This window comes from Procambarus clarkii, chromosome 41 (genome assembly GCF_040958095.1).
Source record: "Procambarus clarkii isolate CNS0578487 chromosome 41, FALCON_Pclarkii_2.0, whole genome shotgun sequence".
Lineage (NCBI taxonomy): Eukaryota > Metazoa > Arthropoda > Malacostraca > Decapoda > Cambaridae > Procambarus > Procambarus clarkii.
In genome coordinates this window covers 33,726,344-33,750,853 of record NC_091190.1, presented here as the reverse complement: position 1 = coordinate 33,750,853, position 24,510 = coordinate 33,726,344, and the positions used below count along the sequence as shown (strand labels likewise).

Genomic DNA, 24,510 nt, shown 5'->3' with positions numbered 1-24,510 from the left:
TAATAAAGTAACCTGGAGGGTGTGGGCAGGCGTGGGCTGACGCAGGAGTGAGTGGAGGTACAGCTGTCCGTCTTGTAGAGTTATCCTGGCGGAGCGGCGGCCATCTTGGTCTTCCTGGACGGCCAACACCCGACCAGCCTCCACCAGCCTCTTGACGGGCTCCCTCATCCTGCGGAGGTCCTCAACCTGTGGACAGTGTCAGCCCCATTATTACCTGTGGACAGTGTCAGCCCCATTATCACCTGTGGTCAGTGTCACCCCCATTATCACCTGTTATCAGTGTTAGCCCCATTATCACCTGTGGACAGTGTCAGCCCCATTACCACCTGTGGTCAGTGTCACCCCCATTATCACATGTGGTCAGTGTCAGCCCCATTATCACCTGTGGTCAGTGTCAGCCCCATTATCACCTGTGGTCAGTATCAACCCCATTATCACCTGTGGTCAGTGACAGTCCCATTATCACCTGTGGTCAGTGACAGTCCCATTATCACATGTGGTCAGTGTCAGTCCCATTATGACCCGTGGTCAGTGTCAGCCCCATTATCACCTGTGGACAGTGTCAGCCCCATTATCACCTGTGGTCAGTGTCAGTCCCATTATCACCTGTGGTCAGTGTCAGTCCCATTATCACCTGTGGTCAGTGTCAGCCCCATTATCACCTGTGGTCAGTGTCAGCCCCATTATCACCTGTGGTCAGTGTCAGCCCCATTATCACCTGTGGTCAGTGTCAGCCCCATTATCACCTGTGGTCAGTGTCAGCCTCATTATCCAGCCCCCCTTTACTGGCAGGAGATTGTTGCTGAACCTGTAGCTCCAGCCCCCCTCTACTGGCAGGGGGTTGGTGCTGGACCTGTAGCTCCAGCCCCCCTCTACTGGCAGGGCGTTGGTGCTGGACCTGTAGCTCCAACCCCCTTTACTTGCAGGGGGGTGGTGATGGACCTGTAACTCCAGCCCCTCCCTCTATTGGCAGGGAGTTGGTTCTGGACCTGTAGCTCCAGCCCCCCTTCTACTGGCAGGGGGATGGTTCTGGAAATGTAGCTCCTGCCCCCCCTCTACTGGCAGGGGGTTGGAGTTGGACCTGTAGCTCCAGCCCCCTCTACTGGCAGGGGGTTGGTGCTGGACCTGTAGTTCCAGCCCCCCTCTACTGGCAGGGGTAAGGTGAGGTAATTATCAAAAGAAGGCACCAAACCGGGAAGGCTATGTAGCACCATCAAGGTAAGGTAATTATCAAAAGAAGGCACCAAACCGGGAAGGCTATGTAGCACCATCAAAGTGCGAAATAATCAGAGGGCGCTAAATATCACCAAGAATGCCAATACGAGAACAAAAACGCATAAGGCGAACGATATCAAAAGTATCCGATTCACCTAGAATTCTATCGAGGGACAGGTGACCGCGAGGGACGGTCGGAAAGCAAGACACGCTCGTCCTGGAAGTCAGGACATTCAACAAAGATATGCACAACTGTAAGAGGGACAACGCAATTCGGACAATAAGGAGCAGGGCGGCGCTCCATTAAGTGACTGTGGGTTAAGCGGGTATGACCAACCCGCAGCCGTGCCAAAGCAGTTTCCCATCGCCGGTTACGGTGGTAGGAGGAAGGCCACGGGGACACACTATGTTTGAGAGTACGCAGCTTGTTACCAACCACAGAGGACCAACAACCCTGCCAACGGGCAAGAATGGAAGAATGAATAACAGGATAAAAGTCGGAATAAGGAATACTTTTACGGGAGATGGGACAAGAACGGATAGCTTCCTTAGCGGCAGCATCCGCACGCTCATTGAAAGAAACACCAATATGGCTGGGAACCCAGCAAAACTCTACTGATTTAAATTTACTAGAAATAAGAAACAGCCAATGTTGAATCTCGATGACCATCGGATGGACAGGATTAAAGGACTCTAGAGCCATGAGGGCACTACGAGAATCAACTACAACCACAAAGGAGGAATGAGAATGAGAAAACAAGAGACGAAGAGCATAGAGAATAGCATAAAGTTCTGCCGTAAAGACGCTAGCCTCTGAAGGGAGGCGACACATATAAGTACGGACAGGAAAAACAACAGATTAGCCCACACCGTCCGCAGACTTAGACCCATCAGTGAAGATGGAAATAGAGTGGGAGTGCGAAGAAAAGTGCTCAAGGAAGAGGCTTTTCAGAATAGTAGGAGGGGTAAAGGCTTTAGTAATACAAGTCAAGGACATACAAAACTTGGGAAGGAGAACTCTCCACGGAGGTAAGGAAGGAACAATACGAGGAGAAACATTAGAAATATGAACAGAAAGAGAAACTTGTAAGCGAGATAACCGGACAGAAAGTGGGAGACAATGAAGAGGAACAGGAACCACAGGAGGAGGAAAAGTCAATGCACGACAGAGGCGAGAGGAAGGATGTTGGAAGGACCGTGCAAGATAGCGAAGACAGTAGCGATCACGGCGGTCCTGAAGAGAGAGAAAGCCAGTGTCAACATACAAACTAAGGGTGGGAGTCGAACAAAAGGCACCAGAGCTGAGACGCAACCCAGTATGGTGCAAAGTATCAAGACGGCAAAGAGTAGAAGGAGAAGCAGAAGAGTATGCAGGGCAACCATAATCGAGTTTAGACAGGACGAGAGAGGAGTGCAAATAGAGGAGCGTGCGCCTATCCGCTCCCCAAGAAGTATGGGACAAAACCTTAAGGAGGTTAAGGGCCTTAGAGCATTCAACTCGGAGGTAAGAGATATGGGCTGACCAAGACAAACGAGTGTCAAAGACTAACCCCAAAAGCTTCGCGGAATCCCTGCACACAATGGGATGACCATAAAGCGACAAAGAGGGACGAAGAACGACATGCTTCCGAGTAAAAGTCATAGCACAAGTCTTAGACGCAGAGAAATTGAAGCCATGATCGGTGGCCCAAGACGACACAGCATCAATCGCAAGTTGAAGCCGCTGTTGAAGGAGAGGGGAATCATCACCCCGACAGCAAAGGGTAAGATCATCAACATAGAGAGCAGAGAAGACGCCAGAAGGAAGAGAGGAAAGAAGACCGTTGAGGGCAACTAGAAAAAGAGTAGTGCTCAGAACACTACCCCGGGGTACACCCTCATACTGCTGAAAAGGAGTAGAGAGAGCAGTACCAAGCCGCACACGAAAGGAACGACGAGAGAGGAAGCTCCAGAGGAAGAGAGGGAGGTTCCCACGAAGACCAAAAGAATGAAGTTGAGACTGAATATGATACTGCCAGGTAGTGTCGTAAGCCTTTTCTAGGTCAAAAAGGACGGCAACAACGGAGGTCTTCGCAGCAAAAGCAGTACGGATATAGACCTCCAAGTTCACCAGGACATCTGTTGTGCTGCGGCACTTGCGAAAACTAAATTGAGAAGGGGAGAGGTGGCGATAGTGCTCTAAGAACCACATCAAACGAACGTTGACCATACGTTCAAAGAGCTTGCAGACACAACTCGTGAGAGCAAGAGGGCGGAAGTCCTTGGGGGATGACCCGAGAGATCCTGGTTTCCGAACAGGGAGGACAACAGCATCGAGCCAGTCTTCAGGGACTGACGACGACTCCCAGACCCGATTGTACAGACTCAGTAAATACTGAGACGTGCACGGAGGGAGATGGCAAAGCATTTCATAATGAATGCCATCGGAGCCCGCTGCTGTAGAACCACAAAGGGCTAGGGCAGATTGAAGTTCAGAGAGAGAGAAGGGATCATTATAGGGAAGGTGAAGATAAGTACAGAAATTTAAAGGACGAGATTCAAGGAGAGGCTTACGAAGAGGGAAGGATTGGGGGAGATGAGAACCAGAACTAACAGAGGAGAAATGGGAACCCAGTTCGGTCGCAAACTGCAACGGGTCCGCCACAAGAGTACCATGAAGGCGAAGGACCGGTGAGACATCGGGAACGAACTTACCCGCAATCTTGTGGATACGCTTCCAGACCAGTGGAAGAGGAGTTTCGGACGTAACGGTGGAGACATAAGACTCCCAGCAAGCACGTTTAGCCGCACGGATGGTCCTACGGGCCACCGCACTCGCCTTCCGAAACAAAAGAAAAGACTCAATCGTCTGCCGGCGGCGATGTCTCTTCCAGGCTGCACGCTTACAGCGGACAGCCCGAGCACAGTCCATACTTCACCAGGGAACGCACTTCCGCGTTCCCCGAGAGGAAAAGCGAGGAATAGAGTGGAGGGCAGCATCAAAGACAGTGTCATGAAAAAGAAGGAGGGCGCGAGGGAGAGGTAAAACGGAGAGGTCGGAAATAGTAGCACAGAGAGTAAAGAGGCGCCAGTCAGCCTCGGCAAACCACCACCTAGGGAAGGAAAGAGGAGGGCGAAAGGAGAAAAAAGTGACAAGGATAGGAAAATGGTCACTGCCATGGAGGTCCTTGATGACCTCCATGGCAGTGACCATTTTCCTACTGGCAGAGGGTTGGTGCTTGACCTGTAGATCCAGACCCCCTCTACTGGCAGGGGGCTGGTGATGGACCTGTAGCTCCAGACCCCCTCTACTGGCAGGGGGCTGGTGCTGGACCTGTAGCTCCCGCTTCACCCCACCCCCCTCTACTGGCAGGGGGCTGGTGCTGGACCTGTAGCTCCAGACCCCCTCTACTGGCAGGGGGCTGGTGCTGGACTTGTAGCTCCCGCTTTACCCCACCCCCCTCTACTGGCAGGAGGTTAGTGCTGGACCTGTAGCTCCAGCCCCCTCTACTGGCAGGGGGTTGGTGCTAGATCTGTAGCTCCAGCCCTCCTCTACTGGGAAAAAAGGGGGGGGGGGGTTGGTGCTGGACCTGTAGCTCCAGCCCACTCTCTACTGACAGGGAGAATGGTGCTGGACCTGTAGCTCCAGTCCCGCTCTACTGGCAGGGGGTTGGTGCTGGACCTGTAGCTGCAGCCCCCTCTCTACTGGCAGGGAGAATGGTGCTAGACCTGTAGCTCCAGCCCCCCCTCTACTGGCAAGGGGATGGTACTGGATCAGTAGCTCCAGAACCCCTCAACTGGCAGGGGGACTGGTGCTAGACCTATAGCTCCAGCCCCCCTCTACTGGCAGGGGGATGGTACTGGACCAGTAGCTCCAGAACCCCTCTACTGGCAGGGGGTTGGTGCTAGACCTGTAGCTCCAGCCCCCCTCTACTGGCAGGGGGGTGGTGATGGACCTGTAGTTCCAGCCCTCCCTCTACTGGCAGAGGTTGGTGCTGGACCTGTAGCTCCAGCCCCTCTCTACTGGCAGAGGGTGGTGATGGACCTGTAGCTCCAGTCCCCCTGTACTAGCAGGGGGTTGGTGCTGGACCTGTAGTTCCAGCCCCCCTCTACTGGCAGGGGGACCTGCCAGTAGAGGGGGGCTCCAGAACCCCTCTACTGGCAGGGGGTTGGTTCCGGACCTGTATCTCCAGCCCCCCTCTACCAGCAGGGGGTTGTTGCTGAACCTGTAGCTGAGCCCCCCTTTACTGGCAGGGGTTTGGTGCTGGACTTTTTGTAGCTCCAGCCCCCCTCTACTGGCTGGGGGTTGGTATTGGACCTGTAGCTCCAGCCCCCCCCCCCTCTGCTGGCAATGGGTTGGTGCTGAACCTGTAGGTCCAGCCCCCCTCTACTGGCAGGGGGTTGGTGCTGGACCTGTAGCTCCAGCCCCCCCCCCTCTACTGGCAGGGGGTTGGTGCAGGATCTGCGGCTCCAACCCCCCCACTCTACTGGCCAGGGGTTGGTGCTGGTCTTATAGCTCCAGCCCTCCTCTACTGGCAGGGGGTTGGTGCTGGACCTGTAGCTCCAGCCCCCCTCTACTGGCAGGGGGTTGGTACTGAACCTGTATCTACAGCCTCCCTTCTACTGGCAGGGGGTTAGTGCTGGACCTGTAGGTCCAGCCCCCTCTACTGGCAGGGGGTTGATGCTGGACCTGTAGCTCCAGCCCCCCCTCTACTGGCAGGGGGGGGGGTGCTGGACCTGTAGCTCCAGTCCACTCTCTACTGGCATGGAGAATGGTGCTGGACCTGTAGCTCCAGCCCTCCTCTACTGGCAGGGGTTGGTGCTGGACCTGTAGCTCCAACCCCTTTGTACTGGAAGGGGGGTTGGTGCTGGACCTGTAGTTCTAGACCCCCTCTACTGGCAGGGGGTTGGTTCTGGACCTGTAGCTCCGGCCCCCCTCTACTGGCAGGGGGTTGGTGCTGGACCTGTAGCTCCAGCCCCCTCTCTACTGGCAGGGAGAATGGTACTGGACCTGTAGCTCCAGCCCCGTCTACTGGCATGGGGGTTGTGATGGACCTGTAGCTCCAGCCCCCCTCTACTGACGGGGGGTTGGTGCTGGACCTGTATTTCCAGCCCCCTCTACCGGCAGGGGGTTAGTGCTGGACTCTCAGTTATTGCAAACTCTCAGTTAATGAGAGGAAATGCTACGATCTTCATTGCCCCGATTTCCACGTCAGAGGTACACAGCGCTATATAAGAGAAGAAGTCCAATTTAATAGCCCTGAAATTTTTTTAGAGGCAGGTACAAACAGAGGGAGAAACAGACAGGCAGAAACGTGGCAGGAGTACAGATGGAGAGGGGGAAATGCCCAAGTCTGGACTACGGTTCGTCATCAAGCCCACACATACTACACCCCCCAACTACACAGAGACTACCACACTCCCCAGTATCACTTCCAAAACTGGACAAATCATTGCCAAAACAACACACCCTGGGTCAGGGTAGAGAGGAGGGAGAACTACCAAAACCTTCCAGAAGTGACACACAATATGGACAATCATTCATATTTGCAAACATTCAAGGTTTAAAGCCAAAGTCAAGAAATAAAGTAAAGATCATAAATGGCCTCCTATTAGAGTCAAACTCAATATTTGGGGCATTCACGGAAACTCATACAAAAGATTACATGGATGGTGAAATCTGGATTCCAAATTATAATTTATATAGATGTGATAGAAAAACTAGGTCAAATGGAGGAGTAGGCCTGTATATTAAAGAAGACCTGGTATGCACAGAACTACTAAACTCAACTAATGAGGTGGTAGAGGTACTCGGAAAAAAAGGTAGAGAAACTAAACCTAATTATTATTCTAATATATAAACCGCCAGATACAACGATTGAGGAATTCACAGAGCAGATGCACAAAATAGAGAACATACTTGACAACCTAGCAAACCCAGCTCCAGATATTATCTTCCATGGAAATTTCAATTTACCGAGTCTAAGATGGAGAATGGCAAACACAAATATCATAGCAGGGAATGACCCGGGAAATAACCAACCACAGGTCAGAGAACTTTTGAGATTCTGTGACAAATTCTTGCTCAATCAACAGATTACAGAACCAACTAGGGACGAAAACACATTAGACTTGTTATTCACAAACAATGATGAACTAATCAGGGATATCACAATCTCAGATACTTCATACTCAGACCATAAGCTAATTGAAGTGCGAACTAGCACAAATAACGGTAGTAGGTCTAAGAGACCCAACAAGCGAGAAGGAATATTCAATCAATTCAATTTCAACAATAAGAAGATTGACCGAGAAAAAATAAATGTAGACCTTGCAACCATTCAATGGGAGACGGTCTTAAGCGACAAAACTCCCACACAGGGAATAGCTCAACTGACAGCTGAAGCTTACAAGGTCTGCTTGAAGCACGTGCCTGTGAGGAGGGGCAGAAAGAGGACCACTCTAGAAAGAGAACGCAGACGACTGTACAGGAGAAGGAAAAAAATACGGAAATGCTTCGGCAGACACAACTATCACAAGCAAGGAAAACAAGCCTAAGCAGGGAGATTGAGGAAATAGAACAAACGTTGAAGCAATCATATGAGTCTGAGGAAAATGGAATTGGAACAGAAAGCTATACAAGAGATAAGGAAAAATCCGAAATATTTTTTTCACATACGCAAAATCAAAATCCAAAACCTCGACCAGTATTGGACCGTTAATTACAAATGAAGGTACGTACACAGAGGACAACAAAGAGATTAGTGAAATTCTAAGAAGCCAGTATGAGGCAATGTTTAGCACACCAATAAACAACATGAAAGTTGATGACCCAGACAGCTTCTTTATGAATGACATTCAAGCTGCAGATAATATAAACGGATATTACCACAAACTCGGAAGACTTTGAAAGAGAAATTGACAATATGCCTATGCACTCAGCTCCTGGGCCTGACTCATGGAATTCAATATTCATAAAGAAATGTAAAGTACCAGTAGCGAGAGCACTCAGCGTAATATGGAGAAAGAGCCTGGATACAGGGAAGATACCAGCAGCACTTAATCTGCAGATATAGCTCCGTTGCACAAGGGGGGGAGTAAAGCCTTGGCAAAAAAATTATAGGCCAGTTGCACTAACATCACACATAATAAAAGTGTTTGAAAGAGTGATTAGGAATCAAATTTCTAGTTTTATGGAAAACAATGAATTGCACAATCCAGGACAACATGGATTTAGAGCGGGAAGATCCTGTCTGTCACAGTTACTCAACCACTATGACAAAATCACAGAAGCCCTAGAAGAAAAGCAAAATGCAGATGTTGTATACACAGACTTTGCAAAGGCGTTCGACAAATGTGACCATGGGGTGATAACTCACAAAATGAGGTCAATGGGAATAACTGGAAAAGTAGGACGCTGGATACTCAATTTCCTGTCGAACAGAACACAAAGAGTAACAGTCAATCAGATAAAATCGAGTCCAAGCGATGTTAAAAGCTCTGTACCTCAAGGTACAGTCCTGGCATCGCTACTGTTCCTTATTCTCATATCTGATATAGACAAAAATACATGCCACAGCTTCGTGTCGTCCTTTGCAGATGACACAAAAATCAGCATGAAAATTACCTCTGCTGAAGACATTGAAAAACTACAAGCAGATATCAACAAAGTTTTCGATTGGGCAGCAGAAAATAACATGATGTTTAACAGTGATAAATTTCAGGTACTCAGGTACGGCAAAAATGTGGATCTGAAACATAATACAGGGTACAAAACACAATCGAATCTTCCCATAGTAGGAAAACAGCATGTCAAGGATTTAGGAATAATGATGTCCGACGATCTAACGTTTAGGGAGCATAACCAAGCAAATATCGCGGTCAGCCAGAAAAATGATCGGATGGATTACGAGAACTTTCAAATCCAGGATCCCATCACAATGGTTGAACTCTTCAAGTCACTTGTGTTGTCCCGTCTCGAGTACTGCTCAGTACTCACTTTCCCCTTCAGAGCAAGAGAGATTGCTGAAATAGAGGGAATACAGAGAACATATACGGCACGCATAGACGAGATAAAACACCTAAATTATTGGGATCGTCTCAAAGCTCTCCAAATGTACTCTCTAGAAAGGAGACGAAAGAGATACCAAATAATATACACATGGAAAATACTGGAGGGTTAGGTCCCAAATCTACACAGTAAAATAACAACGTACTGGAGTGAACAATACGGAAGAAAATGCAAGATTGAACCAGTGAAGAGCAGAGGTGCTATAGGCACAATCAGAGAGCACTGTATAAACATCAGAGGTCCGCGGTTCTTCAACGTCCTCCCAGCGACTATAAGAAATATTGCCGGAACAACCGTGGATATCTTCAAGAGAAAACTGGACGGTTTTCTAAGAGAAGTTCCGGATCAGCCAGGCTGTGGTGGGTACGTGGCCCTGCAGGCCGCTCCAAGCAACAGCCTGGTGGACCAAACTCTCACAAGTCGAGCCTGGCCTCGGGCCGGGCTTGGGGAGTAGAAGAACTCCCAGAACCCCATCAACCAGGTATCAACCAGGTATCCACCTGGACTTGAAGCTCCAGCCCCCCTCTACTGGCATGGTGGTTGTGATGGACCTGTAGCTCCAGCCCCCCTCTACTGGCATGGTGGTTGTGATGGACCTGTAGCTCCAGCCCCTTTCTACTGGAAAGGGGATTGGTGCTGGACCTGTAGCTCCAGCCCCTCTCTACTGTCAGGGGGTTGGTGCTGGACCTGCAGCTCCAGCCCTCCCTCTACTGGCAGGGGGGTGGTGCTGGACCTGTAGCTCCAGCCCCCTCTACTGGCAGGGGGTTGGTGCTGGACCTGCAGGCTCCAGCCCTCCCTCTACTGGCAGGGGGGTTGGTGCTGGACTTGTAGCTCCAGCCCCCCTCTACTGGCTGGGGGTTGGTTCAGGACCTGTAGCTCCAGCCCTCCTTTACTGGCTATGTGGAGTTGTGATGGACCTGTATCTCCAGCCCCTCTCTACTGATAGGGGGTTGGTGCTGGACCTGTAGTTCCAGCCCCCCTCTACTGGCAGGGGGTTAGTTCTGAACCTGTATCTCCAACCCCCTCTAACGGCAGGGGGTTAGTGCTGGATTTGTAGCTCCAGCCCCCTTCTACCTGCAGGGGGTTGGTGCTGAACCTGAAGCTCCAGCCCCCCTCTACTGGCAGGGGGTTGATTCTGGACCTGGAGCTCCAGCCCCCTTCTACTGGCAAGGGGTTGGTGCTGGACCTGAAGCTCCTGGCCCCCCTCTACTGGCAGGGGGTTGGTACTGGACCTGTAGCTCCAGCCCCTTTCTACTGGAAGGGGGGTTGGTGCTGGACCTGTAGTTTTAGGCCCCCTCTACTGGCAGGGGGTTAGTGATGGACCTGTAACTCCAGCCCCCCTCTACTGGCAGGGGGTTGGTTCGGGATCTGTAGCTCCAGCCCCCCTCTACTGGCAGGGGGTTGGTTCTGGACCTGTAGCTCCAGCCCCCCTCTACTACCAGGGAGTTGGTGCTGGACCTGGAGCTCCAAACCCTTTCTACTAGCAGAGCGTTGGTGCTGGACCTGTAGCTCCAGCCCCCCTCTACTGGCAGGGGGTTGGTGCTGGACCTGCAGCTCCAGCCCCCCTCTACTGGCAGGGGGTAGGTGCTGGACCTGTAGCTCCAGGCCCCCTCTACTGGCAGGGGGTTGGTGCTGGACCTGTAGCTCAAGGCCCCCCCTCTACTGGCAGAGCGTTGGTGCTGGACCTGTAGCTCCAGCCCCCCTCTACTGGCAGGGGGTTGGTGCTGGACCTGTGGTTCCAGTCCCCCTCTACTGGCAGGGGGGTGGTGCTGGACCTGAAGCTCCAGTCCCCCTCTACTGGCAGGGAGATGGTGCTGGACTTGTAGCTCCCGCCCCCCCTCTACTGGCAGGGAGGATTGGTTCTGGAGCTGTAGCTCCAGCCCCCTCTCTACTGGCAGGGGGTTGATTCTGGACCTGTAGCTCCAGCCCCCCCTCTACTGGTAGAGGGTTCGTGCTGGACCTGTAGCTCCAGCCCCTTTCTACTGGAAGGGGGGTTGGTCCTAGACCTGTAGCTCCAGCCCCAATCTACTTGCAGGGAGTTGGTACAGGACCTGTTGCTCTAGGCCCCCTCTACTGGCAGGGGGTTGGTGCTGGACCTGTAGCTCCAGCCCCCCCTCTATTGGCAGGGGGTTGGTTCTGAACCTGTAGCTCCAGTCCCCCCTCCTACTGGCAGGAGATTGGTTCTGGACCTGTAGCTCCAGTCCCTACTTCTACTAGCAGGGGGTTGGTTCTGGACCTGAAGCTCCAGCCCCCCTCTACTGGCAGGGGGTTGGTGCTGGATCATTAGCTTCAGCCCCCCTCTACTGGCAGGGGGTTGGTGTTGGAGCTCCAGCCCCCCCCCCTATACTGGCAGGGGGGTGGTGCTGGACCTGTAGCTCCAGCCCACCTCTACTGGCAGGGGGTTGGTGCTGGACCTGTAGCTCCAGCCCCCTCTACTAGCAGGGGTTGGTGCTGGACCTGTAGCTCCCTCCCTCCTCCACTGGCAGGGTGTTGGTGCTGGACCTGTAGCTCCAGCCCCCCTCTACTGGCTACGTTGGGATGGTGTTGGACTTGTAGCTCCAGCCCACCTCTACTGGCAGGGGGTTGGTGCTGGACCTGTAGCTCCAGCCCCCCTCTACTGGCAAGGGGTTGGTGTTGGACCTGTAGCTTCAGCCCCCTCTCTACTGGCAGGGGGTTGGTTCTGGACCTGTAGCTCCAGCCCCCCTGTACTGGCAGGGGGTTGGTGCTGGACCTGTAGCTCCAGCCCCCCCTTTACTGGAAGGGGGTTGGTGTTGGAACAGAAGCTCCAGCCCCCCTCTACTGGCAGAAGATTGGTGCTGGACCTGTAGCTCCCGCCGTCCTCTACTGGCAGGGAGTTGGTGCTGGACCTGTAGCTCCAGCTCCCCTCTACTGGCAGCTGGTTGGTGCTGGACCTGTAACTGAAGCCCCCCTCTACTGGCAGAGGCTCCACCCCCTCTACTGGCAGGAGGTTGGTGCTGGACCTGTAGCTCCAGCCCCCTCTACTGGCAGGGGGTTGGTGCAGGACCTGTAGCTCCTGCCCGCCTCTACTGGCAAAGGGTTGGTGCTGGACGTGTAGCTCCCTCGCTCCTCTACTGGCAGGGGGTTGGTGCTGGCCCTAGAGCTCCAGCCCCCCTCTATTAGCTACGTGGGGTTGGTGTTGGACCTGTAGCTCCAGCACCCCTCTACTGGCAGGGGGTTGGTGCTGAACCTGTAGCTCCAGCACCCTCTACTGGCAGAGGGTTGGTGCTCGACCTGTAGCTCCAGCCCCCCTCTACTGGCAGGGGGTTGGTGCTGGACCTGTAGCTTCAGCCCCCTCTCTACTGGCAGGGGGTTGATTCTGGACCTGTAGCTCCAGCCCCTTTCTTTTGGCTACGTGGGGTTGTGATGGACCTGTAGCTCCAGCCCCCCTCTACTCGCAGGGGGTTGGTTCTGGACCTGTATCTACAGCCCCCTCTACCGGCAGGGGGTTAGGGCTGGACCTGTAGCTCCAGCCCCCCTCTACTGGCAGGGGGTTGGTGCTGGACCTGTAGCTCCAGCACCCTCTCTACTGGCAGTGGGTTGGTGCTGGACTTGTAGCTCCAGCCCCCCTCTACTGGCCGAAGGTTGGTGCTGGACGTGTAGCTCCAGGCCCCCTCTACTGGCAGGGGGTTGGTGCTGGACTTGTAGCTCCAGCCCCCCTCTAATGGCAGGGGTTGGTGCTGGACCTGTAGCTCCAGCCCCCCTCTACTGGCAGCGGGTTGGTGCTGGACCTGTAGCTCCAGCACCCTCTCTACTGGCAGTGGGTTGGTACTGGACTTGTAGCTCCAGCCCCCCTCTACTGGCCGAAGGTTGGTGCTGGACGTGTAGCTCCAGGCCCCCCTCTACTGGCAGGGGGTTGGTGCTGGACTTGTAGCTTCAGCCCCCCTCTAATGGCAGGGGGTTGGTGCTGGACCTGTAGCTCCAGCCCCCTCTACTGGCAGGGGGTTGGTGCAGGACCTGTAGCTCCTGCCCGCCTCTAATGGCAAAGGGTTGGTGCTGGACTTGTAGCTCCAGCCCCCCTTCTACTGGCAGGGGGTTGGTGCTGGACCTGTAGCTCCAGGCCCCCTCTACTGGAAGAACGTTGGTGCTGGACCTGTAGCTCCAGCCTTTCTCTACTGGCAGGGAAGTGGTGCTGGACCTGTAGCTCCACCCCACCTCTACTGGCAGGGTGTTGGTGCTGGACCTGTAGCTCCCTCCCGCCTCTACTGACAGCGGGTTGGTGCGGAACCTGTAGCTCCAGCCCCCTCTACTAGCAGGGGGTTGGTGCTGGACCTGTAGCTCCCCTCCCTCCTGAACTGGCAGGGGGTTGGTTCTGGACCTGTAGCTCCAGCCCCCCTCTACTGACAGGGGGGGTTGGTGCTGGACCTGTAGCTCCAGCCCCCCCCCCCCTGTACTGGCAGGGGGTTGGTGTTGGAACTGAAAGTCCAGCCCCCTCTACTGGCAGGAGATTGGTGCTGGACCTGTAGCTCCCGCCGTCCTCTACTGGCAGGGGGTTGGTGCTGGACCTCTAGCTCCAGCCCGCCTCTACTGGAAGCTGGTTGGTGCGCGACCTGTATCTCCAGCCCCCCTGTACTGGCAGGGGGTTGGTGTTGGACCTATAGCTCCAGCCGCCCTATGCTGGCAGGGGTTTGTTGCTGGAGCTCCAGCCCCCCTCTACTTGCAGGGGGTTGGTACTGGACCTGTATCTCCAGCCCCCTCTACCGGCAGTGGGTTAGGGCTGGACCTGTAGCTCCAGCCCCCCTCTACTGCAGGGGGTTGATTCTGGACCTGTAGCTCCAGCTCCTCTCTACTGTCAGGGGTTTGGTGCTGGACCTGTAGCTCCAGCACCCTCTCTACTGGCAGTGGGTTGGGTGCTGGACTTGTAGCTCCAGCCCCCTTCTACTGGCCGCAGGTTGGTGCTGGACCTGTAGCTAGAGGCCCCCCTCTACTGGCAGGGGGATGGTGCTGGACTTGTAGCTCCAGCCGCCCTCTACTGGCGGGGGTTGGTGCTGGACCTGTAGCTCCAGCCCCACCTCTACTGGCAGGGGGTTGGGTGCTGGACCTGTAGCTCCAGGCCCTCTCTACTGGAAGAACGTTGGAGCTGGACCTGTAGCTCCAGCCTTTCTCTTCTGGCAGGGGGGTGGTGATGGACCTGTAGCTCCAGCCCACCTATACTGGCAGGGGGTTGGTGCTGGACCTGTAGCTCCCTCCTGTCTCTACTGACAGGGGGTTGGTGCTGGACCTGTAGCTCCCTCCTGCCTCTACTGGCAGGGGGTTGGTGCTGGACCTGTAGCTCTTTCCCTCCTCCACTGGCAGGGGGTTGGTGCTGGACCTATAGCTCCAGCCCCCCTCTACTGGCTACGTGGGGATGGTGTTGGACCTGTAGCTCCAGCCCCCCTCTACTGGTAGGGGTTGGTGCTGGACCTGCAACTTCAGCCCCCCTCTCTACTCGCACGGGGTCAGTTCTGGACCTGTAGCTCCAGCCCCCCCTCTACTAGCAGGGGGTTGGTGCTGGACCTGTAGCTCCAGCCCCCCCTCTACTGGCAGGGGGTTGGTGCTGGACCTGTAGCTCCCGCCGTCCTCTACTGGCAGGGGGTTGGTGCTGGACCTCTAGCTCCAGCCCCCCTCTACTGGCAGCTGGTTGGTGCGGGACCTGTAGCTCCAGGCCCCTCTACTGGCAGCGGGTTGGTGCTGGACCTGAAGCTCCAGCCCCCACTCTACTGGCAGGCAGAATGGTGCTAGACCTGTAGCTCCAGTCCCCTTCTACTGGCAGAGGTTGGTGCTGGACCTGTAGCTCCCTCCCTCTCTACTGGCAGGAGGTTGGTGCTGGACCTGTAGATCCAGCCCTCCTCTACTGGCAGGAGGTGGTGCTGGACCTGTAGCTCCAGCACCCTCTACTGGCAGGGGGTGGTGCAGGACCTGTAGCTCCTGCCCGCCTCTACTGGCTGGGGGGTGGTGCTGGACCTGTAGCTCCCTCGCTCCTCTACTGGCAGGGGGGGTTGGAGCTTGACCTGTAGCTCCAGCCCTCCTCAACTGGCAGGGGGTTGGTGCTGGACCTGTAGCTCCAGCCCGCCTCTACTGGCAGGAGGTTGGTGCTGGACCTGTAGCTCCAGCCCCCATATACTGGCTACGTGGGGTAGGTGTTATACCTGTAGCTCCAGCACCCCTCTACTGGCAGGGGGTTGGTGCTGGACCTGTAGCTCCAGCGCCCTCTACTGGCAGAGAGTTGGTGCTGGACGTGTAGCTCCAGCCCCCCTCTACTGGCAGGGGGTTGGTGCTGGACCTATAGCTTCAGCCCCGTCTCTACTGGAAGGGAGTTGATTTTGGACCTGTAGCTCCAGCCCCCTCTACTGGCAGGGGGTTGGTTCTGGACTTGTATCTCCAGCTCCCTTCTACTGGCAAGGGGTTGGTGCTGGACCTGTAGCTCCAGCCCCCCTCTACTGGCAGGGTTGGTGCTGGACCTGTAGCTCCAGCACCCCTCTACTGGCAGGGGTTGGTGCTGGACGTGTAGCTCCAGCCCCCTCTACTGGCGCGAAGGTTGGTGCTGGACGTGTAGCTCCAGGCCCCCCTCTACTGGCAGGGGGTTGGTGCTGGACTTGTAGCTCCAGCCCCCCTCTAATGGCAGGGGGTTGGTGCTGGACCTGTAGCTCCAGCCCCCCTCTACTGGCAGCGGGTTGGTGCTGGACCTGTAGCTCCAGCACCCTCTCTACTGGCAGTGGGTTGGTACTGGACTTGTAGCTCCAGCCCCCCTCTACTGGCCGAAGGTTGGTGCTGGACGTGTAGCTCCAGGCCCCCCTCTACTGGCAGGGGGTTGGTGCTGGACTTGTAGCTTCAGCCCCCCTCTAATGGCAGGGGGTTGGTGCTGGACCTGTAGCTCCAGCCCCCTCTACTGGCAGGGGGTTGGTGCAGGACCTGTAGCTCCTGCCCGCCTCTAATGGCAAAGGGTTGGTGCTGGACTTGTAGCTCCAGCCCCCCTTCTACTGGCAGGGGGTTGGTGCTGGACCTGTAGCTCCAGGCCCCCTCTACTGGAAGAACGTTGGTGCTGGACCTGTAGCTCCAGCCTTTCTCTACTGGCAGGGAAGTGGTGCTGGACCTGTAGCTCCACCCCACCTCTACTGGCAGGGTGTTGGTGCTGGACCTGTAGCTCCAGCCCCCCTTCTACTGGCAGGGGGTTGGTGCTGGACCTGTAGCTCCAGGCCCCCTCTACTGGAAGAACGTTGGTGCTGGACCTGTAGCTCCAGCCTTTCTCTACTGGCAGGGAAGTGGTGCTGGACCTGTAGCTCCACCCCACCTCTACTGGCAGGGTGTTGGTGCTGGACCTGTAGCTCCCTCCCGCCTCTACTGACAGCGGGTTGGTGCGGAACCTGTAGCTCCAGCCCCCTCTACTAGCAGGGGGTTGGTGCTGGACCTGTAGCTCCCTCCCTCCTGAACTGGCAGGGGGTTGGTTCTGGACCTGTAGCTCCAGCCCCCCTCTACTGACAGGGGGGGTTGGTGCTGGACCTGTAGCTCCAGCCCCCCCCCTGTACTGGCAGGGGGTTGGTGTTGGAACTGAAAGTCCAGCCCCCCTCTACTGGCAGGAGATTGGTGCTGGACCTGTAGCTCCCGCCGTCCTCTACTGGCAGGGGGTTGGTGCTGGACCTCTAGCTCCAGCCCGCCTCTACTGGAAGCTGGTTGGTGCGCGACCTGTATCTCCAGCCCCCCTGTACTGGCAGGGGGTTGGTGTTGGACCTATAGCTACAGCCGCCCTATGCTGGCAGGGGTTTGTTGCTGGAGCTCCAGCCCCCCTCTACTTGCAGGGGGTTGGTTCTGGACCTGTATCTCCAGCCCCCTCTACCGGCAGTGGGTTAGGGCTGGACCTGTAGCTCCAGCCCCCCTCTACTGGCAGGGGGTTGGTGCTGGACTTGTAGCTTCAGCCCCCCTCTAATGGCAGGGGGTTGGTGCTGGACCTGTAGCTCCAGCCCCTCTCTACTGGCAGCGGGTTGGTGCTGGACCTGAAGCTCCAGCCCGCCTCTACTGGCAGGAGGTTGGTGCTTGACCTGTAGCTCCAGCCCCCTCTACTGGCAGGGGGTTGGTGCAGGACCTGTAGCTCCTGCCCGCCTCTAATGGCAAAGGGTTGGTGCTGGACTTGTAGCTCCAGCCCCCCCTCTACTGGCAGAGGTTTGGTGCTGGACCTGTAGCTCCAGCCCCCCTTCTACTGGCAGGGGGTTGGTGCTGGACCTGTAGCTCCAGGCCCCCTCTACTGGAAGAACGTTGGTGCTGGACCTGTAGCTCCAGCCTTTCTCTACTGGCAGGGAAGTGGTGCTGGACCTGCTGCTCCACCCCACCTCTACTGGCAGGGTGTTGGTGCTGGACCTGTAGCTCCCTCCCGCCTCTACTGACAGCGGGTTGGTGCGGAACCTGTAGCTCCAGCCCCCTCTACTAGCAGGGGGTTGGTGCTGGACCTGTAGCTCCCTCCCTCCTGAACTGGCAGGGGGTTGGTTCTGGACCTGTAGCTCCAGCCCCCCTCTACTGACAGGGGGGGTTGGTGCTGGACCTGTAGCTCCAGCCCCCCCCCTGTACTGGCAGGGGGTTGGTGTTGGAACTGAAAGTCCAGCCCCCCTCTACTGGCAGGAGATTGGTGCTGGACCTGTAGCTCCCGCCGTCCTCTACTGGCAGGGGGTTGGTGCTGGACCTCTAGCTCCAGCCCGCCTCTACTGGAAGCTGGTTGGTGCGCGACCTGTATCTCCAGCCCCCCTGTACTGGCAGGGGGTTGGTGTTGGACCTATAGCTCCAGCCGCCCTATGCTGGCAGGGGTTTGTTGCTGGAGCTCCAGCCCCCCTCTACTTGCAGGGGGTTGGTTCTGGACCTGTATCTCCAGCCCCCTCTACCGGCAGGGGGTTAGGGCTGGACCTGTAGCTCCAGCCCCCCTCTACTGGCAGGGGTTGGTGCTGAACCTGAAGCTCCAGCCTCCCTCTACTGGCAAGGGGTTGGTGATAGACCTGTAGCTCCAGCCCCATTCTACTGGAAGGGGGATAGGTCCAGAACCTGTAGCTCCAGCCCCCCTCTTCTGGCCGGGGGTTAGTGCTGGACCTGAAGCTCCAGCCCCCCTCTACTGGCAGGGGGTTGATTCTGGACCTGTAGCTCCAGCTCCTCTCTACTGTCAGGGGGTTGGTGCTGGACCTGTAGCTCCAGCACCCTCTCTACTGGCAGTGGGTTGGTGCTGGACTTGTAGCTCCAGCCCCCTTCTACTGGCCGCAGGTTGGTGCTGGACCTGTAGCTAGAGGCCCCCCTCTACTGGCAGGGGGATGGTGCTGGACTTGTAGCTCCAGCCGCCCTCTACTGGCAGGGGGTTGGTGCTGGACCTGTAGCTCCAGCCCCACCTCTACTGGCAGGGGGTTGGTGCTGGACCTGTAGCTCCAGGCCCTCTCTACTGGAAGAACGTTGGAGCTGGACCTGTAGCTCCAGCCTTTCTCTTCTGGCAGGGGGGTGGTGATGGACCTGTAGCTCCAGCCCACCTATACTGGCAGGGGGTTGGTGCTGGACCTGTAGCTCCCTCCTGTCTCTACTGACAGGGGGTTGGTGCTGGACCTGTAGCTCCCTCCTGCCTCTACTGGCAGGGGGTTGGTGCTGGACCTGTAGCTCTTTCCCTCCTCCACTGGCAGGGGGTTGGTGCTGGACCTATAGCTCCAGCCCCCCTCTACTGGCTACGTGGGGATGGTGTTGGACCTGTAGCTCCAGCCCCCCTCTACTGGTAGGGGTTGGTGCTGGACCTGCAACTTCAGCCCCCCTCTCTACTCGCACGGGGTCAGTTCTGGACCTGTAGCTCCAGCCCCCCCTCTACTAGCAGGGGGTTGGTGCTGGACCTGTAGCTCCAGCCCCCCTCTACTGGCAGGGGGTTGGTGCTGGACCTGTAGCTCCCGCCGTCCTCTACTGGCAGGGGGTTGGTGCTGGACCTCTAGCTCCAGCCCCCCTCTACTGGCAGCTGGTTGGTGCGGGACCTGTAGCTCCAGGCCCCCTCTACTGGCAGCGGGTTGGTGCTGGACCTGAAGCTCCAGCCCCCACTCTACTGGCAGGCAGAATGGTGCTAGACCTGTAGCTCCAGTCCCCTTCTACTGGCAGAGGTTGGTGCTGGACCTGTAGCTCCCTCCCTCCTCTACTGGCAGGAGGTTGGTGCTGGACCTGTAGATCCAGCCCTCCTCTACTGGCAGGAGGTTGGTGCTGGACCTGTAGCTCCAGCACCCTCTACTGGCAGGGGGTTGGTGCAGGACCTGTAGCTCCTGCCCGCCTCTACTGGCTGGGGGGTGGTGCTGGACCTGTAGCTCCCTCGCTCCTCTACTGGCAGGGGGGGTTGGAGCTTGACCTGTAGCTCCAGCCCTCCTCAACTGGCAGGGGGTTGGTGCTGGACCTGTAGCTCCAGCCCGCCTCTACTGGCAGGAGGTTGGTGCTGGACCTGTAGCTCCAGCCCCCATATACTGGCTACGTGGGGTAGGTGTTATACCTGTAGCTCCAGCACCCCTCTACTGGCAGGGGGGTTGGTGCTGGACCTGTAGCTCCAGCGCCCTCTACTGGCAGAGAGTTGGTGCTGGACGTGTAGCTCCAGCCCCCCTCTACTGGCAGGGGGTTGGTGCTGGACCTATAGCTTCAGCCCCGTCTCTACTGGAAGGGAGTTGATTTTGGACCTGTAGCTCCAGCCCCCCTCTACTGGCAGGGGGTTGGTTCTGGACTTGTATCTCCAGCTCCCCTTCTACTGGCAAGGGGTTGGTGCTGGACCTGTAGCTCCAGCCCCCCCTCTACTGGCAGGGTTGGTGCTGGACCTGTAGCTTCAGCCCCCTCTCTACTGGCAGGGGGTTGGTTCTGGACCTGTAGTTCCAGCCCCCCTCAACTGGCAAAGGGTTGGTGCTGGACCTGTAGCTCCAAGCCCCCCCCCCTCTACTGGCAGGGGGTTGGTGTTGGAACTGAAGCTCCAGCCCCCCTCTACTGGCAGGAGATTGGTGCTGGACCTGTAGCTCCCGCCGTCCTCTACTGGCAGGGGTTTGGTGCTGGACCTCTAGCTCCAGCCCGCCTCTATTGGCAGCTGGTTTGTGCGGGACCTGTATCTCCAGCTTCCCTCTACTGGCAGGGGGTTGGTGTTGGACCTATAGCTCCAGCCGCCCTATGATGGCAGGGGGTTGGTGATGGAGCTCCAGCCCCCATCTACTTGCAGGGGGTTGGTTCTGGACCTGTATCTCCAGCCCACTCTACCGGCAGGGGGTTAGGGCTGGACTTGTAGCTCCAACCCCCCTCTACTGGCAGGGGGTTGGGGCTGAACCTGAAGCTCCAGCCTCCCTCTACTGGCAAGGGGTTGGTGATGGACCTGTAGCTCCAGCACCATTCTACTGGAAAGGGGATTGGTCCCGAACCTGTAGCTCCACCCCCCCTCTACTGGCCGGGGGTTAGTGCTGGACCTGAAGCTCCAGCCCCCCCTCTACTGTCAGGGGGTTGATTCTGGACCTGTAGCTCCAGACCCTCTCTATTGGCAGGGGGTTGGTGCTGGACTTGTAGCTCCAGCACCCTCTCTACTGGCAGTTTGTTGGTGCTGGACTTGTAGCTCCAGCCCCCCTCTACTGGCCGAAGGTTGGTGCTGGACCTGTAGCTCCAGGACCCCCTCTACTGGCAGGGGGTTGGTGCTGGACTTGTAGCTCCAGCCCCCTCTACTAGCAGGGGGTTGGTGCTGGACCTGTAGCTCCAGCCCCCCTCTACTGGCAGGGGGTTGGTGCTGGACCTGTAGCTCCAGGCCCCCTCTACTGGAAGAACGTTGGTGCTGGACCTGTAGCTCCAGCCTTTCTCTACTGGCAGGGGGGTGGTGCTGGACCTGTAGCTCCAGCCCACCTCTACTGGCAGGGGGTTGGACCTGGACATGTAGCTCCCTCCCGCCTCTACTGACAGGGGGTTGGTGCTGGACATGTTGCTCCAGCCCCCTCTACTGGCAGGGGGTTGGTGCTGGACCTGTAGCTCCCTCCCTCCTCCGCTGGCAGGGGGTTGGTGCTGGATCTATAGCTCCAGCCCCCCTCTACTGGCTACGTGGAGATGGTGTTGGACCTGTAGCATCAGCCTCCCTCTACTCGCAGGGGGTTAGTTCTGACCTGTAGCTCCAGCCCCCCTCTACTGGCAGGGGGTTGGTGCTGGATCTGTAGCTCCAGCCCCCCCTCTACTGGCAGGGAATTGGTGCTGGACCTGTAGCTCCAGCCCCCCTCAACTGGCAGGAAGTTGGTGCTGGACCTGTAGCTCCAGCCCCCCTCTACTGACAGGGGGTTGGTGCTGGACCTGTAGCTCCAGCCCCCCTCTACTGGCAGCGGGTTGGTACTGGACCTGAAGTTCCAGCCCCCTCTCTACTAGCAGGGAGAATGGTGCTAGACCTGTAGCTCCAGTCCCACTCTACTGGGAGGGAGTTGGTGCTGGACCTGTTGCTCCAGCCCCCTCTACTGGCAGGGGGTTGGTGCTGGACCTGTAGCTCCAGCCCTCCTCCCTCTACTGGCAGAGGGTTGGTGCTAGACCTGTAACTCCAGCCCCCTCTACTGGCAGAGGTTGGTGCTGGACCTGTAGCTCCCTCCCTCCTCTACTATCAGGAGGTTGGTGCTGGACCTGTAGCTCCAGCCTGCATCTACTGGCAGGAGGTTGGTGCTGGACCTGTAGCTCCAACACCCTCTACTGGCAGGGGGTTGTTGCAGGAACTGTAGCTCCTGCCCGCCTCTACTGGCTGGGGGGTGGTGCTGAACCTGTAGCTCCCTCGCTCCTCTACTGGCAGGGGGGTTGGTGCTTGACCTGTAGCTCCAGCCCCCCCTCTATTGGCAGGGGGTTGGTGCTGGGCCTGTAGCTCCAGGCCCCCCTCTACTGGATGAACGTTGGTGCTGGACCTGTAGCTCCAGCCTTTCTCTACTGACAGGGGGGTGGTGCTGGACCTGTAGCTCCAGCCCACCTCTACTGGCAGGGGGTTGGTGCTGGACCTGTAGCTCCCTCCCGCCTCTACTGACAGAGGGTTGGTGCTGGACCTGTTGCTCCAGCCCCCTCTACTGGCAGGGGATTGGTGCTGGACCTGTAGCTCCCTCCCTCCTCCACTGGCAGGGGGTTGGTGCTGGACCTATAGCTCCAGCCCCCCTCTACTGGCTACGTGGGGATGGTGTTGGACCTGTAGCTCCAGCCCCCCTGTACTGGTAGGGGGTTGGTGCTGGACCTGTAGCTCCAGACCCCCTCTACTGGCAATGGGTTGGTGCTGGACCTGCAGCTTCTGCCCCCTCTCTACTCGCAGGGGGTTAGTTCTGGACCTGTAGCTCCAGCCCCCCTCTACTGGCAGGGGGTTGGTGCTGCACCTGTAGCTCCAGCCCCCCCCCTCTACTGGCAGGGGGTTGGTGCTGGACCTGTAGCTCCCGCCGTCCTCTACTGGCAGGGGGTGGGTGCTGGACCTCTAGCTCCAGCCCGCCTCTACTGGCAGCTGGTTGGTGCGGGACCTGTATCTCCAGCCCCCATCTACTGGCAGGGTGTTGGTGCTGGACCTGTAGCTCCAGCCCCCCTCTACGGGCAGGGGGTTGGTGCTGGACCTGAAGCTCCAGCCCCCCTCTACTGGCAGGGGGTTGGTGCTGGACCTGTAGCTCCAGCCCTCCCCCGTCTACTGGCAGAGGGTTGGTGCTGGACCTGTAACTCCAGCCCCCCTCTACTGGCAGAGGTTGATGCTGGACCTATAGCTCCCTCCCTCCCTCTACTGGCAGGGGGTTGGTGCTGGACCTGTAGCTCCAGCCCTCCTCTACTGGCCGGGGGTTGTTGCTGGACCTATAGCTCCAGCGCGCCTCTACTGGCAGGAGGTTGGTGCTTGACCTATAGCTCCAGCACCCTCTACTGGCAGGGGGTTGGTGCAGGACCTGTAGCTCCTGCCCTCCTCTACTGGCAGGGGGTTGGTGCTGGACCTGAAGCTCCAGCCCGCCTCTACTGGCAGGAGGTTGGTGCTGGACCTGTAACTCCAGGCCCCCCTCTACTGGCAGGGGGTTGGTGCTGGACCTGTAGCTCCAGCCCCCATCTACTGGCTACGTAGGGTTGGTGTTGGACCTGTAGCTCCAGCACCCCTCTACTGGCAGGGGGGTTGGTGCTGGACCTGTAGCTCCAGCGCCCTCTACTGGCAGAGGGTTGGTGCTGGACCTGAAGCTCCAGCCCCCCCTCTACTGGCAGGGGGTTGGTGCTGGACCTGTAGCTTCAGCCCCCTCTCTACTGGAAGGGGGTTGATTCTGGACCTGTAGCTCCAGCCCCCTTCTACTGGCAGGGGGCTGGTGCTGGACCTGTAGCTTCAGCCCCCTCTCTAATGGAAGGGGGTTGATTCTGGACCTGTAGCTCCAGCCCCTCTCTACTGGCAGGGGGGTTGGTGCTGGACCTGTAGTTCTCGGCCCCCTCTACTGGCAGGGGGTTGGTGATGGACCTGTAACTCCAGACCTCCCTCTACTGGCAGGGGGTTGGTTCTGGACCTGTAGCTCCAGCCCCCCTCTACTGGCAGGGGATTGGTACTGGACCATTAGCTCCAGTCCCCCCCCCCTACTGGCAGGGGGTTGGTGTTGGACCTGTAGCTCAAGCCCCCCCTCTACAGGAAGAGGGTTGGTGCTGGACCTGTAGCTCCAGGCTCCCCTCTACTGGTAGGGGGTTGGTGCTAGACTTGTAGCTCCAGCCCCCCTCTACTGGCAGGGGGTTAGTGTCGGACCTGTAGCTCCAGCCCACCTCAACTGGTAGGGGGTTGGTGCTGGACCTGTAGCTCCAGGCCCCCTCTACTGGAAGAACGTTGGTGCTCGACCTGTAGCTCCAGCCTTCCTCTACTGGCAGGTGGGTGGTGCTGGACCTGTAGCTCCAGCCCGCCTCTACTGGCAGGGGGTTGGTGCTGGACCTGTAGCTCCCTCCCGTCTCTACTGACAGGGGGTTGGTGCTGGACCTGTTGCTCCAGCCCCCTCTACTGGCAGGGGGTTGGTGCTGGACTTGAAGCTCCCGCCGTCCTCTACTGGCAGGGGGTTGGTGCTGGACCTCTAGCTCCAGCCCGCCTCTACTGGCAGCTGGTTGGTGCGGGACCTGTATCTCCAGTCGCCCCTCTACTGGCAGGGGATTGGTGCTGGACCTGTAGTTCCTGCCCCCCTCTACTGGCAGGTGGTTGGTGCTGGACCTGAAGCTCCACCGCCCTCTACCTGCAGGTGGTTGGTGCTGGACCTGAAGCTCCAGCCCCCTCCTACTGGCAGGGGGTTTGTGTTGGACCTATAGCTCCAGCC

General features: G+C 57.5%; 1 protein-coding gene across 1 annotated transcript in view; it reads right to left on the bottom strand.

Annotated features, from left to right (window-relative positions):
• LOC138373117 (uncharacterized) overlaps nucleotides 1-24,510 on the bottom strand; it is a 58,431-nt gene that overhangs the window by 1,286 nt on the left and 32,635 nt on the right. Inside the window, exon 2 of the mRNA XM_069339130.1 lies at nucleotides 13-186. Within this exon, the coding sequence (XP_069195231.1) occupies nucleotides 13-186 (174 nt within the window). The remainder of the gene's footprint in view (nucleotides 1-12; nucleotides 187-24,510) is intronic.